Source organism: Citrus sinensis, chromosome 6 (genome assembly GCF_022201045.2).
Source record: "Citrus sinensis cultivar Valencia sweet orange chromosome 6, DVS_A1.0, whole genome shotgun sequence".
Lineage (NCBI taxonomy): Eukaryota > Viridiplantae > Streptophyta > Magnoliopsida > Sapindales > Rutaceae > Citrus > Citrus sinensis.
The window spans coordinates 15,521,349-15,536,688 of record NC_068561.1 but is presented as its reverse complement, the minus strand read 5'-3'; the positions used below and the strand labels follow the sequence as shown (position 1 = coordinate 15,536,688).

At 31.8% G+C, this 15,340-nt stretch overlaps 3 protein-coding genes across 3 annotated transcripts; 2 read left to right on the top strand and 1 right to left on the bottom strand.

The window, feature by feature from the left end:
* The first annotated feature begins 878 nt into the window (after nt 1-878).
* On the top strand, nt 879-1,547 carry LOC102608143 (7-deoxyloganetic acid glucosyltransferase-like). Its single transcript, XM_025100086.1, has one exon. It carries the CDS (start codon nt 879-881, stop codon nt 1,545-1,547), a length of 669 nt encoding a protein of 222 aa, XP_024955854.1.
* A 3,989-nt stretch (nt 1,548-5,536) lies between these two features.
* Nucleotides 5,537-6,275, bottom strand: LOC102624989 (class I heat shock protein-like). Its single transcript, XM_006480857.4, has one exon. The coding sequence runs from the start codon at nt 6,108-6,110 to the stop codon at nt 5,673-5,675; it is 438 nt and encodes a 145-aa protein (XP_006480920.1). The 5' UTR covers nt 6,111-6,275; the 3' UTR covers nt 5,537-5,672.
* Nucleotides 6,276-7,737: 1,462 nt separating this feature from the next.
* Nucleotides 7,738-8,487, top strand: LOC102624698 (18.1 kDa class I heat shock protein-like). The gene has a single exon (XM_006480856.4). The coding sequence runs from the start codon at nt 7,846-7,848 to the stop codon at nt 8,314-8,316; it is 471 nt and encodes a 156-aa protein (XP_006480919.1). The 5' UTR covers nt 7,738-7,845; the 3' UTR covers nt 8,317-8,487.
* Nucleotides 8,488-15,340: the final 6,853 nt, after the last annotated feature.

Below are 15,340 nucleotides of genomic sequence, written 5' to 3'. Positions count from 1 at the left end.
AACGGAGCTAGAAGAAGGAACCCAAGAAAGGAGGCTTATGGTTGATTGGGCTCCTCAAGAGGACGTTTTGGCCCATCAAGCCATTTGTGGATTTTTAACCCACAACGGCTGGAACTTAGCTTCGGATGGCATGGTATGGTTGGAGTGCCTGTGATATGCTAGCCAATACTTGCTCATCTTCTATATGTGGTAGGGATAACAGCATTGAGCACTCGACACAGAAAAAGACACATTTGCAGCAATACTGTGATCTTTCTTCCAACAAGAGAACATGATCATAATAGAGTGATCACATGTTAATCCTCACGTAGTGCTCATGCCCTACCCTTTACAAGGCCACATCAAACCCATGATGAGTCTAGCGGAGCTTCTTGGCAGTGCAAATTTTCAAGTCACCTTCGTAAACATTGATCACAACCACGACCTTCTTCTTTGAAACACCGACATAACTTCATTCTGCAATCGCTTCCCTAATTTCCAGTTCAAGTCCATCCCTAGCGGTCTTCCCGCCAATGTGATACGTTCCGGCTTAACTGCCAAAGATGTATTTGACGCCATGAAGGCGGTGAGCAAGCCGGCGTTCCGGGATCTGTTGATTTCACTCGGTGAAGAGACCGAGTAGCGCCAGCGCCCAACATGCGTTATAGCAGATGGTATCCTGTGTTTCTTGACTCTCGATGTTTCGGAGGAGCTTCAAATTCCTCTCCTCGTTCTAAGAACTCACAATGCTTCTTACTCTTGGATTTACTTCCACCTTCCCAAGCTCATTGAGGATGGCCTTATCCCATTTCCAGGTGATAAGTTTTCGGAGGATTGTTAATTTGTTTTCCGTTTTTGGTTATTTACATAAAATTTATTCATTAATTGCAGATGAAAACATGGACAAACCCATTGCAGGCATTCCAGGATTTGAAAATTTTCTTCGAAATAGAGATCTTCCAGGAACTTGCAGAGTCAAAACAAGCGACAATGATTATCTTTTGCAGTTCTTCATCGAAGAAACCTTTGCCATGACTCGAGCTTCTGCCCTCGTTCTCAACACTTTTGAAATCGAAGCCCCCATAGTTTCTCTACTTGGCTTTCATTTTACAAAGATCTACGCAATTGGTCCTCTACACAAGCTTCAGAAGTCGCGTATGAAAGATATTAACTCACCATCTGTCTCATCCAGCGGCATTCTACAGAAAGAAGATACAAGCTGCATGACGTGGCTCAATTCTCAGCCTCCAAAATCTGTTCTGTATGTTAGTTTCGGGAGCTTGGTGGGGCTCACTCGTGAGCAAATGTCAGAGCTTTGGCATGGCTTGGTCAACAACGGTCAAAGTTTCTTGTTGGTAGTGAGACCCGACTTGATTTTGGGGGAACCTGGAGCTGGGGAAACTCCGCTGGCCCAAAATGAAGGAACCGAGGAAAGAAACAGGTTCATTGTTAGCTGGGCCCTACAAGAAGAGGTTCTGGCCCATCCAGCTGTTGGTGGGTTTTTGACCCACGGAGGGTGGAACTTAACGCTGGAGGGCATTGCAGCTGGAGTGCCTATGATTTGCTAGCCACAATTTAGTGACCAATTCGTTAATAGCAGATGTGTGAGTGAGGTTTCGAAGATTGGTTTTGACATGAAGGACACGTGTGATGGATCAATTATTGAAAAATTGGTGAGAGACCTGATGGAAAACATGAGAGAAGAGATCATGGGATCAACGGATAGAGTTGCAATGATGGCTCGTGATGCTGTCAACGAAGGCGGATCCTCCTCTAGAAACCTGGACAGGTTAATTGAGAACGTTAGATTAATGGCTCGTAAGATTTAATAACTGTCCCATAAAATCTTGTCACTCAAAATTTCAAGTAGCATGGCAAAAAGCGGATTAGGGTTGGACTTATTTAAGTCCAAGCCCAAGCCTACTTTAGTAAGAATAAGGGCTGGGTTAGAGCTGAGCCCTATATGGGCTTGGATTTTTTTATTATTTTTAAAAAAATTTTAAATTATTATAAATTTGAAATGAGTTAATAATTAATAAGTTGTTATGATCATAAATAAATATTTTAAAGTAAAATAATAAATAAAAAATTTAGAAATTTAATTTTTTTAATAAAATATTCTCTAATTCAAATACTCTCTTAATTAATTAACGCATAAGAGAGAGTTTAATATTATAATTTTGACTTTTTTGAATCATTATTGATTTATAAATTAAGAATTTAAGTTTTTTTGTGTTATTTTTTTAATTTTAGTTATATTATTCTAATTTATAATTTTTTTAAAAAAAGTATGTGTGGGCTAGGCCTGGACTTTTTTTTTTTTTTCTGGAGCCCTTGTCTAGGTCCTCATGTATAAAAGCCGGGCCGAAATCCACAGGTCTGGGCTGGGCCGGCTCAGACTTTTTTGCCCATCCTAATTCCAAGATCTTGTGTGTAACAAAGAGTACTCACCTTATAATCAACAACAATTTCTCATAACACTGTCTAATTAATTTAGAATTTGAACTTTTAATATTACTTACAAGAGATCCTAAATTCTCCCACCTGTAGATCATCTTCTAGTCTTGTATCATACACAGGATGTATCCAGCATATGTGCCCCAGCTGGCCTTTGAATTTTTATTATGATTATTTAAAAAAAAATTGATTGATTATTTAAGGAAGTGTCCCAACTAAATTATAAGATTATGAAAGTACCATAATTAATTTTAAAAATTTTTATATTGAACTACTTTAAATATCTAATTTTAAATAATTTGATCAAGTATTAAAAAATTATAAAATTTAAATAAAGAAAAAAGAAAAAAGACAAAAGACAAAAGATTATTTTGGTCTCTTTTCTTTTTTGTCCGTTTCTAATGCTATGAATCAGAAGCACAATTATTTATTGGCAGCTGCTGCGATGGAGATGCTCCAACGTAGAGCAGCCCCAAAACCGTTAGATGCATATAGCTAAATCTGAAATAATTATAATAACGTGCATCCAATGATTTTAGAGACTGCTTTACATTATAGTATCTCCAACGTATCTGAACCCTTATTAATTTTTTTGTCATGAAGTTAGTGTATAAATTTTATCCTGCATCCCTAAATCAAAAGTAATGTTATATAATTATTTAGTCTTTCAACATTGATTTCTAAGTTGTAAGCTTAGCTAATTCTAATGTGTAAGTTTTTAATTGATCTTTATATAGTTTGAAAATCCTTAATTTAATCATGTATTTATGTTTGCTATTTGTGTTGCATTATATAAATACTTTTATTAACAAACTGTAAGAACAAATTAAGTGATAAATTAGTTGAGCATATTGGAAATGATATTTTCAATTGTATTAATAATAAAACAATTATACATTATTTTCAATACATAAAATACTATTGAGAAGTCTTCGACTAAGACAATTTATAATAAATAAATTTGTTACTAATATATTTTATTGTTGCAATCTTTTATATTGTTATCTAAAATTTTTAAAATTACATTAAATTTTGAATTAGTACTTATCAAGCACGCGCGCAGTCGCTCTCCATTAACAACACATCCATGAGAATCTTGCATTCGAAGATTGTGATATCGAGAAGTCTTCGACGAAGATAATTTATAATAAAAAAATTTGCTATTAATATATATTATAGTTGCAATCTTTTATATTGTTATTAAAATTTTCAAAATTATACTAAATTTTGAATGAGTGCTATCCAAATGCGAGCAGTCACACTCCATTAACAGCATCTTCATAACAAATTCGCATTCGCAAATTTGAGGTACATAAAATACCATCGAGAAGTATTCGTCGAAGTCAATTTATAATAAATAAATTTATTATTAATATATATTATAGTTGCAATATTTTATATTATTATCTAAATTTTTAAAATTTTTTAATTTTTAAATGAGTGCTAACCAATTGCGTGCAGTCGTGCTTCATTAAGGACCTGATAAATTTGCATTCAAAGATTTTGAGATACTTAAAATACTATCGAGAAATCTTCGACGAAGGCAATTTATAATAAATAAATTTGTTATCTATATATATTATGGTTGCAATATTTTATATTAAATTTTTAAAGTTTTATTAAAATTTAAATGAGTGCTAATTTTAATTTAAATGTGTAATTGTAAATAATTTAATTAATTATTTAAACATTATAAAACTTAAAATAAAAACAAAAGATAAAAGATTCTTAAAAATTAAAAACACCAATTAAAAGAAAGATAGATTTACTTTATTCTTTTGTCTTTTTCACCTCTTTCTAACGCTCTAAATCAGAAGCACAATTTTTATATTTTTTTATTATGAAGTTGGTGAATGAATTTCAGACTACTTCCTTAAATCAAAAGTCATTTTATATAAGGGAAAATGACAAACACACACCCAACGTTTAGGCAAAGGGACAAATTTTTTTTTAACGTTTCAAAAAAGATATTTACACCCCTATTTACTAACGGAAATAGTAATTTTTAACAAAAATTACCGTTATACCCTTCTAGCGTATAAAAAAAATTGTTAATTATTCAATTTGTCCATATATTAGTAATAAAATTATAAATATACCCTCATTACCCAATTCCTCTATTTAAATTTTTATCAAATTCCCTCTTCAAGCCAAATAAATTTAATTCATTACTCAAGAATAAAAATAAATAAAATTGGTTATTAATGTTAACTTGTATTTCAATTAATACCATAATAAATAACATAAAAAATTAGTTATAAATATACAAGTTTAAATGATAACATGTGAAGAATTGTTAAATATACAAGTTTAAAATTTAAATAAAATTTTATGGTATTAATACCACAAGTTAAATTTGTATATATTTTTTTATATGCTAGAATGGTATAACGGTAATTTTTGTTAAAAGTTACTGTTTCTGTTAGTGAATGGGAGTGTAAATATCTTTTTTGAAACGTTTGGAAATTTTTGTCCCTTTGTCTAAACGTTGAGGGTGTGTTTGTCCTTTTTCCTTTATACAATTATTCAATCTTTCAACATTAATTTCTAAATTGTAGATCTAGCTAATTCTAACGGATAATTTTTTAAAATTTATCTTTTATCTAATTTTCAAAATCAATCCTTAATTATATCATGTATTTGTATTTGTTATTTATGTTGCATTATATAAATACTTTTATTATTCAAATTAAGTGGTAAGTCAATTGCTTATTTTAAAAAAGATAATTTTCAATTGTATCAATAGTTAAACTATACACAACATTTTCATCACATGAAAGAACGAATACGATTTATAATAAACGAATACAATTTATAATAAATAAATTTATTATCAATTACATTATAGCCGCAATATTTTATATTGTTATCTAATAATCTTTCAAAGGGTGTTCAAGTGTGCGCACTTGAACAAGAAGTCCACGACAAACTCTTATTTACAGATTGTAAGGCTCACCACCATACATCTTCCGTTGAGAGCTTGCCACAAGCACTATCACAATATTTGGACAACCAAAATATTGGCTAAGTCCCCGGTTACATGAATTAATAATTAATATATTTCTCCTTCCAAGAAAACAACATATTTTTATTACTTAAAATTACTTAAAAAAGCAGTCGACAACACATTACATGAACAAAAGTATGCGACACACTTAACAGCAATCGCACATCGTTCATTAACACACAGAACAAAACAAGAACCAAATTAAAAAGGCTGCAATTAACGGAGAGTTTCAACCAGTGATCTGAATGGATTTGACCTCAGGCTTCTTCTCCTCCACTTTGGGAACAGTGACGGTGAGGACACCATTCTCCATTGATGCCTTAACTTGATCGATCTTGGCATTCTCAGGCAACCGGAACCTCCTCAGGAACTTGCCGCGGCCCCTCTCAACACGCCGCCATTTGTCGTTCTTGTCTTCCTTCTCGACGCTCCTCTCACCGCTGATCTGAAGGACTCTCCCGTCCTCAACTTCAACCTTCACTTCCTCTTTCTTGAGCCCCGGAAGATCCGCCTTGAAAACATGAGCTTCCGGGGTTTCTTTCCAATCGACTTGAGCACTGGCAAATGTTGACACCTCATTGCTGGAGGAGCCAAGGGGCGCCCAAACGTCCGAGGAAAATGGGTCGAACACGCTCCTGTTTCCGAATATAGATGGAATCAAAGACATTTTTGCTTAATCAAAGCGACGAGCACTTTCTTCGAAATCGTTTGCTTATTTATCTATTGGGTCTTCACTCTTTACTGATGAAGTGAGCGGAGCTCATGGGTTGCTATTTATAGGGAATTAGGCGGTGAGCTCTTGAAGTTTCGGGGTTGATCTTGGTCATTTCTGGACGTGTCTTGTTGCCTCTATAACCTTCCCCCATCTTCTTCTTGCGTGGCAGTGGCTTTATAATTAATTGAGCTTGATTTCAAAAGCTTAATCATTGGAAATTTGTACGGGTTCTAGCATATGGGCTGGCCTTGCTCTAGGCTCAGGGCCAATAATTGATTAAACCCAGACATTAAAACCATTCTAGGTTTGAAGATTCAATTGGGTGGCCTTTGCTGAGTTTTGATCCATATTAGAAAGAGGCCTAGGCCCATTAAGAGTCAAGATTTCCGCTGTTCAAATACCATCACTTTTTATTTTATACACAAAATGACAAAATTACGTCCGAACATCTACCAGCATCCACATCTAAATCTGGATGAACAAGGTCTGATATATATACTTTTATGGGAAATCTGCATATAGAGCGTAATTAAAAAACATTACCATGTGCCTTTTTAGGGTGGCTGCCAATTTTGACTTAGCCCATATTTAGGAATTGCAACAATATTCACAAACTAGTAAATTCTTCAAAATTCGCCCATTAAAAACCCACTACTGCGGGTAATTTTACGGGTCGCTAGTGGATTTCATATTACAAATTTAAATCCATTACGAGTTGTAAGTGGGTTTGGTATTAACAAAAAGTCTGGCGGGTATCTACCGACCTGCAATTTTATTTTAATTATTAAAGTCACATTTAAAAATATTTTATTATAAAAGTTATAAACTAAGTTAATGAGAGTCATTTGTTACTCAAGACTTAACTTAATCTTCTTAATCACTAAAATATTTAATTATAAAAATGCACAATTGCTATCGCTAGCTTGATTTACATCATTCTTTTTCACAGTACGTATGCATATATTTGGCGACTAATCTAATAAGAAGCTCAAGCATACAGATAACTTTTAGTGTAGAGTTAATTGTATATTTGTATGCAATAGTAAAGCTATTTTTTATAGAAATATTTGATAAATCTAATTTTTTGAATATGGTATTATGAATCTAGATGTGGTGTTATGATCTGAAATAAATATATAGCTATTACTGCCACTGCAGGTTATAAGCAAAACCTATTATGGATTGTAGGTAGATTTGGTAATTATTAAAATCTGCACTAGGAGAATTTTTGAAAAAAACTAAAAATCCACAACGAGTTATATGTGGGTTCGATAATTTTTTTGCGGATGTAAATTTGGTAATGATAAGCCCGCTGCAGGTGGTATCTATTACTTTTCCTATCCAAATTCCAATTAAAAAGGATAGATCTTTTTTTTCTATAGTGATAGTAGCCATATTTAAAATAATAATAATAATAATAATAATAATAAAACGGTAGTGCATGTCTTATCTATTGCTCAACATTTAAAAGATTAGTGTGCATATATTCTGACAAGGACTAGTCCCAGCGCAAATCTAAAATCTAAGCTGGTCCAATTCTTCATTCTTATACGATTTATCATATGCTTCCTTTCACTGATGCCAAGAAACACCATACTTTGTATAAATTCCCTGGCTATAAGTATAGCTTCACCATTTCCCTTCCACAGCATACATAAAAAAATTAATTAATTTACAAAACAACAATATGTCTCAGATTTCCCGTAGCAGATTCGCTGGTGCTGTAGGATACCATCATCCTCCGTTTCCCTTATCCGATGACATGTGGAACGGCGGCCAGTTCCAGCACGTTCATCAGTTTTCGCCGCCGATGATGATTCCAACTCGGATTGACTGGCATGACACCCCGGAATGCCACGTGTTCAAAGCTGATCTCTCAGGGTTTCACAAGCACGATGTGAAGGTGGAAATCGAAGACGGGAGAGTCCTCTGCATAAGCGGGGAGCAGAAGATTGAGAAAGAAGAGAGGACGGATGAGGGTCACCGCCTGGAGGTTGCCGTCGGCAAGTTCTCTAGACGTTTTCAGTTACCTGAAAACGCCATGGTTGATAGAATAACTGCTCATATAGCGAATTCAACGCTCACTGTCACCGTTCCCAAAAAGGATATTAAGAAGCATCATGGTCATTCCAGAAGCATCAAAATTACCGGCGTCTGAACAAAGCTAAACTATATAGGCATGTATCACTGGCTAATTAATTTACAAATAAAGATTTGTACTATACAAGTAACTGTGTCTGTGTTTGTGTTTTGCAAGAACAGTTTGCTAATGAAACCATGCATATATTATAATAAATAATGACCCGTCACGTCAGTACAGCTTACTATTTATATTCTAAACCTGTTGATGCTAATTTTTACTCACCAGCTTTTCGATTTTTCATGTTTGCTTTGTCTATGACACATCACAAATTGAGGTCACGAACAGGATTGAGGTTATTGTCTTACTCTCATCTCTATTTTCAAGGACTAACTGAAATTTTTTATCATTATATTGTCTTACAATTTGTAATGAGTATTGATACTTTTGCAATTTGTTTGATAATTCAAGGTTTACTGATATCGTGTCTCCTACTGTTTAGATGAGAAAAGAAAATGTGATCTTAACTGATGGTACCATATTCTCAGCCATTTTGAAAAGTGGAATCGCCACAGGATAAGATGTGCATGAACAAAGCTAATCCACTACAAATACAAAATTACAAATACATATTGCGACTTGGTGCGTTAAAAGTTATAACTAAGTAAATACGGGCCGGACTTGTGTGGATTATCATTCACATATTTGGATTATGATTAATATTATCCCATAAAATAGTTTAGGAGAGCTTTTTAACACCCATCTAAAATTCTTATGAAAGCCCTTTATCAATAATTTTTTATTTAATACCAAAAGCACCGTTTAATTTTTATTTGTTTGGTTTATTTCTTTTCTTTTTTCTTTCTAAGTTTTCTAATCTTAGGGCTTGAAATCAGATGAGTGTGAAGATGAGCAGCTAATCCATAACGAAGACCCTTGGGTGAATATTATTAATTTAAATAGTAACAATATTATTAATTTGTGAATATATTCTCTCTTTTCGTTTCTTTTTTTTTTTTATCAAAATATCTCAAACACAACAATCAAACAAATCAACATGAAATGTCATGTGATTTAGTTAGTCTTGATGCCAGTAACGCTATTACCAAAGGATTCGACGTGTTTTAAACTATAGTAAATGATCCATGTCAATATCAATTGTCTTTATTTTATTGGCATGTAAATATTTAGTACACAGATACGTAAGCAAAATCTGTTCATAGCTAGGCTAGAAGCTTTCATACTTGTATAAGTATATATATTGTCCAATGTCCACGATTCATAAACAGTAAGCCATCATTTGCACTTAATTAAACTAAACATAAATCTAACAGATCTAGTTGCATATTAGTAAATTATTAATTGATCTATAAATGGGTCCTATACGAACTACAAAGATTTTCTATAATAAATTATATCACAAATTAATCAAATTATAAATTTAGCCCGTTGCTTGCAATTCCTAACACGTGCCGATAGCTATATTAATATTGTAGTCTTTAAGTCGCATAATGTAATTCTATTTTATGCTTGTCATGCCACTTTGCTTTCTTTTGTAGTGTTGCTTCAGTTTTATTCTTATTTTAAAGGATAAATTTCACAACATTCTTTTAATTTGATGTCTCTTTAACTTCGACATGACTAAGCAGAGTTCAAACCTCATATTTCTTGTATTACTTTTAAGAGATAGTGTTATAAATTAGAAAAATGGTCATTGTTTAAAAAATTGAGAGATGGTTGAGAAAAACAACAATTTGTGCTGCCGTTTTATTTTTCTCCCTCCCTCAACATTCTACACTTTTTTATTGTTAAAAAAATATAAAATAAAGTGAAAAATGATAAAAAGTTGAATCTATTCACGTGCATCACTCTCTCTCTCGACATTGTAATAATTCTATATTGTTGAAAATATTAAAAAAAATGTAGAAAATGATAGAAGAAACATGTAGCTCTCTCTCTCTCTCTCACATGAATATTCTCTCTCTCAACAGTGAGGAAGTAAACTCATCCTCACTCACTTATGTACTCATCCTCACTTTCTCTCCTGCAGCTACCACTACCAACATCACGCTTCAGGCTTCCTCACTCTATCCAGCTACCAAAACTCTACACAAATTCTCCCAAACACGGAAGTACTGCCCGATCTAGATTTGGAAACAAAACAGAAAGATGGTAATTACTTGATTATAAAGAGTGATTTTTTATTTTGAATATTATTTTCTATTATATCAATATTAATAGAAATGTACCTACATTTTGCTTAATACTCCTGGAATCAGTTTACTAGTTAAATGATAATGATAATTTTGTTTGATTTAGAAATTTTTTAAATTTAAATTTTTAGAAACTTAATGGATTCAATTTTTGTTGGACCAAAATTTTGCAAAAATTTATAATAATTTATTATCAATACAAATGTTAATTATTTTGTAGAAATAAAAATTTTAAAAATGAGGCTGGAGTCGAAGATGTGCAATAAAAAAATATGTGTCAACTCGTGAGATATTATTTGATAGTCACGAGGAAATATAGGCGTTTCATAAAACCTATGGTAAAAAAGAAGGGTTTCTTGTGAAGAAACTAACTAGTAAGAAAATGAGTGATGGAATTGTAAAATATATGACATTTGCATGTGGCCAGCGGCAAGTCGGAAAGTAAATCTACTAATGTGTTGAAGTCAAAATATATTGTAAAATTTGGTTGTGATGGTAGAATTGGAGGTTGTGTAAATGAAGATAGAACATGGGTTCTTCGAACTTTAAACCTTCAGCACAATCATAAGGCTAGGTATTTTCCTTGTAATCATAGCATTAGTGCAAGTGCAAAAAAACGTATTACATGAATGATTGTGCAGGAATTAACATTGCTAAAATTTTAATTCTATTATTGTTGAAGCTGAAATAATAAGTAGGCAACCCAAGAGGGGGGGTGAATTGAGATTTTAAAAACTTATGCAAAGCAAACCACACAACAATTCAATCTATTGCCCTAATAAAAACAAAAACAATAAATTTAATCAAGCGCAATAGTAAAAGAGTAAGGGAGGAGAGATCAAACACGTGATTTTTACGTGGTTCGGCTAACCGTGCCTGCGTCCATGCCTCCAAGCTCACCAGACATGAGGATTCCACTAAGCATACCTCCAAGGCTTCAACCACTCTTACAATTGACTTCCAATGTGTCAATAAACATTTACAACAAGAGATTATCCTCAATCTCTTAACCCAAGTGTATCCCAACACTTACAATCTCTCAATTTGATTTTCAAAAAGATTACAAAATAAATCTCTCACAGACAATGTGTTTGATTACAAATGGAATTTTAAAGTGTGGGTAAATGAGATGTATATAAGAATTTAAAGCTCAATGAAAGTTGCATGCTCAATAATAATAGTTGGAATCGTTGTTGTAGTTTGAGTTAAAAACTAGCTGTTACAGACAATTTGCTCGAAGTCGGATCGCCGTTAACTAGAAGTCATATTGCCGTTTTGACTTGAGTAAGTTACCATTGGACATATTTTCAAATTATCGAATCACTGTTATTGAAATCCTGGATCGCCATTATCATCCAATGACCTGTAAAGAAAATGTCAGCTTACCGTTTTCAAGAAGTCGGTTTGTTGTTAGTGTCCAGAGGCTAAACTTCAATTATGTTCGATGTCGATTAGCCATTATCAAGATGTCGGATCGCCGATAGTGTTCAGAGGCTAATTTTCAATTCTATTTGATGTCGATTAGCCGTTATCAAAATGTCGGATTGTCGACAGGGTCCAGAAGCTAATTATCAAGTATGTTCAATGTCGGTTAGCCGTTATCATGAAGTCGGTTCGTCGACTGTGTCCAGAAGCTAATTTTTATTTAGATCATGGTCTTTCAAAAAAAAACAACTAATTTTATTAAATCATTTTCATTTAAGAATAAAAACCATTATTATACCAAACTAATGATTTATTAAAAAATGTATGAAAATCGTTTGAACTTTCAAAAACTTAATCAATCTTGATCATGTTTGTTATCATCAAAATCAATAGATATATTCATATTAACATAAGTTGGTGGACATTAAAATGTCTCATTTCTAAAAAAAGAGTATAGAAATCTTGTTGACAAAGTTAGAAAATTACAACTTAGAGAAATAGATGTTATGGCAATTTTCAAGCACTATTAGAAAGAGCAAGCAAAATGCAAGTGTTTTTTTTTTTTTTTTAGTGTTGATTTGGATAAGTAGGATCGGTTAAAAATGTATTTCACGTAGATCCAAAAAGTAGAGCAGCTTACAAATATTTTGGAGACGTCATCACATTTGATACCATATATCTTACCAACAAGTATGACATGTCATTCGCTCATTTTGTCGGAGTTAATCATCATGACCAGTCTATTTTATTAGGAAGCAGATTGATTTCACACGAGAATATCGAGATATTTATGTGGTTATTTGAGGCATGACTATCATGTATGTTAGGTTCTCCATTAGAATCATTATAGACCAAGACAAAGCAACACAAAAGGTAATTGAGAATGCTTTTCCTACGACTATGCATCAATGATGTTTGTGGCATATAATGAAAAAGATACTTGAGAAGTTAGTGGTTTTTAAAAAACGTGAAGATATTATTTCTTCATTGCTTTTTGTTATTTATGATTCATTGAACCCTGCTGTGTTTGAGAAAACTTGGCATGACATGATTACAATATATGATTTGTGAGATAATGATTAATTAAATGGTTTATATAAAAGTGGCACAATTAGGTTCCATATTATTTGAAAGACCATTTTTAAGGAGGAAAGTCAACAACTCAGCGAAGTGAAAGTATAAATACATTTTTTGTTCAGTTTGTTAACTCCAAAACAAATTTAAAGCTGTTTGTGAAGCAATATGAAAATACGTTAAGAAAGAAAGTTGAATTAGAATGACAAGCAGATGCAAAGTGTTTCAACAAAAAAAAACCTTATGGGTGATAAGATATAAAATGGATAAGCAATTTGAAGAGGTGTACACTATTTCTAAGTTTAACGAATTTCAGCAAGAATTAACTGCACTTATATATTATGATATAGTTAATTATATGGGATAAATTTATGAAATCAGTGAATCTTATGAGAAATGTAAGAAAAAAAGCTTTGAGGTTATTCTTGAAGAAACCGAGTGTGGAGTTAGTTGTATTTATTCAAAGTTTTAGTTTACGGGGATTTTTTGTAGACATGCCCTTGCAGTGTTGATACATAACAATGTTGAATTGTTTTAAAAAATGTACATTTTATTATAATGGAGGAAAGATGTGAAGAGATCCTATAATAAGGTCAAAGTTAGTCATGATGTGCATCATTTCTCTAGTTAGTAGAAGAGATATGACAAAATGTCTATTGATTTTAGTAAGGTTGCAAACATACCTATTGATGACGAAAATAGTTATAAATTTGTATTGGATTGGATTAATAAGGCACTGAAAGATCTACCCAAGCAATTCGATGTGTAAGTGTCGAAACAATTGTTTCACCAACAACTATTAGAGATGAAGTAAGTTGCAAAAGCAATACTATTGAACATGTAACCAATAATCTAATAGTATCACATCGTAATGGTCGTCTTCTTTATCTAAGAAAACAATCTGTAATTCATAGTCCAAAAGAAGAAGACTACACAAAAAAACGTTTACTGAAATATATATATATGTAATTTCATTTGTTCTTCGTTTAATTTTTTGTTATAATTTTACAGGATTTACAAGAAGATGTGCCATCATCTTATGAAGTACCTAATGAAATCTCTACACAACAAAGCAACGTGGCCATGGTAAGTTTGTGAATTTTTGTATTACACTTTTCTTTTATTTTAAAGATACGTAACTAAGTATATTATTAAACATATGTAGACGTTACAGAAAGAAAGTATTGTTAATGCCAATCTCAATTAATACGAGACTTTAGGCTATTATAAAAATAAGAATTAAATTCGTGAAGAAATTTTAATTATATCTTATTTGCCTATGTACCTATATACCCAACCTAAGTTGGTGTACATAATATTACATAATATTTATCAGTCATTTCCTTTTATTAGCACACAATAAGGTAGCGTTTACTTTTTGGATTGGATTGGGAATCCTGAGGAGTGGGAATCCTAGGAGTGGGAATCCTAGGATTGGGAATCCTAGAATTGGGAGTGTGGAGTGGGAGTGGGAGTAGGTTGTTTACTTACATTAGAATGGAAGCATGGAATAGAGATTAGAATCCAATTTATGTGTTTACTTTGTCTTGGATTGGAAGTAAATAGTTTCAAATTACAATTTTATCCTTATTTAAAGAATTATAGTTTTTAATTACAAAACTAATAAAAAATATATTTAATGAATAATATTTATTTTATTATATTTGTAAATTTATTATAATTATTAATATTCTTAATTATGAACAATAAATTATTAATTTTAATACAAAATGAAACCTTATTTTATTTTATTTAATATAATTATATTAAATTTATTATTATATAAAATAATAATATAATATTATTTAGTACAAAATTAATATTTTCTTAGAATAAACTATTTATTATTATTAATATTAAATAAATATAGTACTATTATTTTTAAAATAAATCTAATAATATTATATTTATTAATTCTCTATTAATATAATAATATTATTTTAAAATAATTTTAACTTAGAATCAATACAAATTATTATTTAGTTAAATATAATATTATTATTCAAATAAATATAATAATATTTATTTTATTTTATTAATTATAAAATATTAAATTAAATTAAATTAAAAAAAATAAAAGGGTAAAAAAGGGGGGAGGTGGGAGTGGGAATTGGGAGTCCCACTCCCACTCCCCACTCCAAAAATGGGTGGGGCCCACGGAGTGGGATTCCCACTCTCTTCCTATTTAGAGGAAGTAAACACTGGAGTGGGAGGAATCCACACTCCTCACTCCCACTCCAGCAAATAAACACAGCATAAGTTGTTGTCTTAAAATTACAGTTTCTTAGTATATACTTGTATTTTTAAATAACTAAAATGTAATATAATGTTTTAATTTTTTGGGTATTATAGCAGCTAGTCCCACCGTATGCTTTGCAATTACGTTATTT

Excerpts from the sequence above, each read along its gene's own strand:
- LOC102608143 (XM_025100086.1), top strand. The coding sequence starts at position 879 with ATGGACAAACCCATTGCAGGCATTCCAGGATTTGAAAATTTTCTTCGA.
- LOC102624989 (XM_006480857.4), bottom strand. The coding sequence starts at position 6,110 with ATGTCTTTGATTCCATCTATATTCGGAAACAGGAGCGTGTTCGACCCA.
- LOC102624698 (XM_006480856.4), top strand. The coding sequence starts at position 7,846 with ATGTCTCAGATTTCCCGTAGCAGATTCGCTGGTGCTGTAGGATACCAT.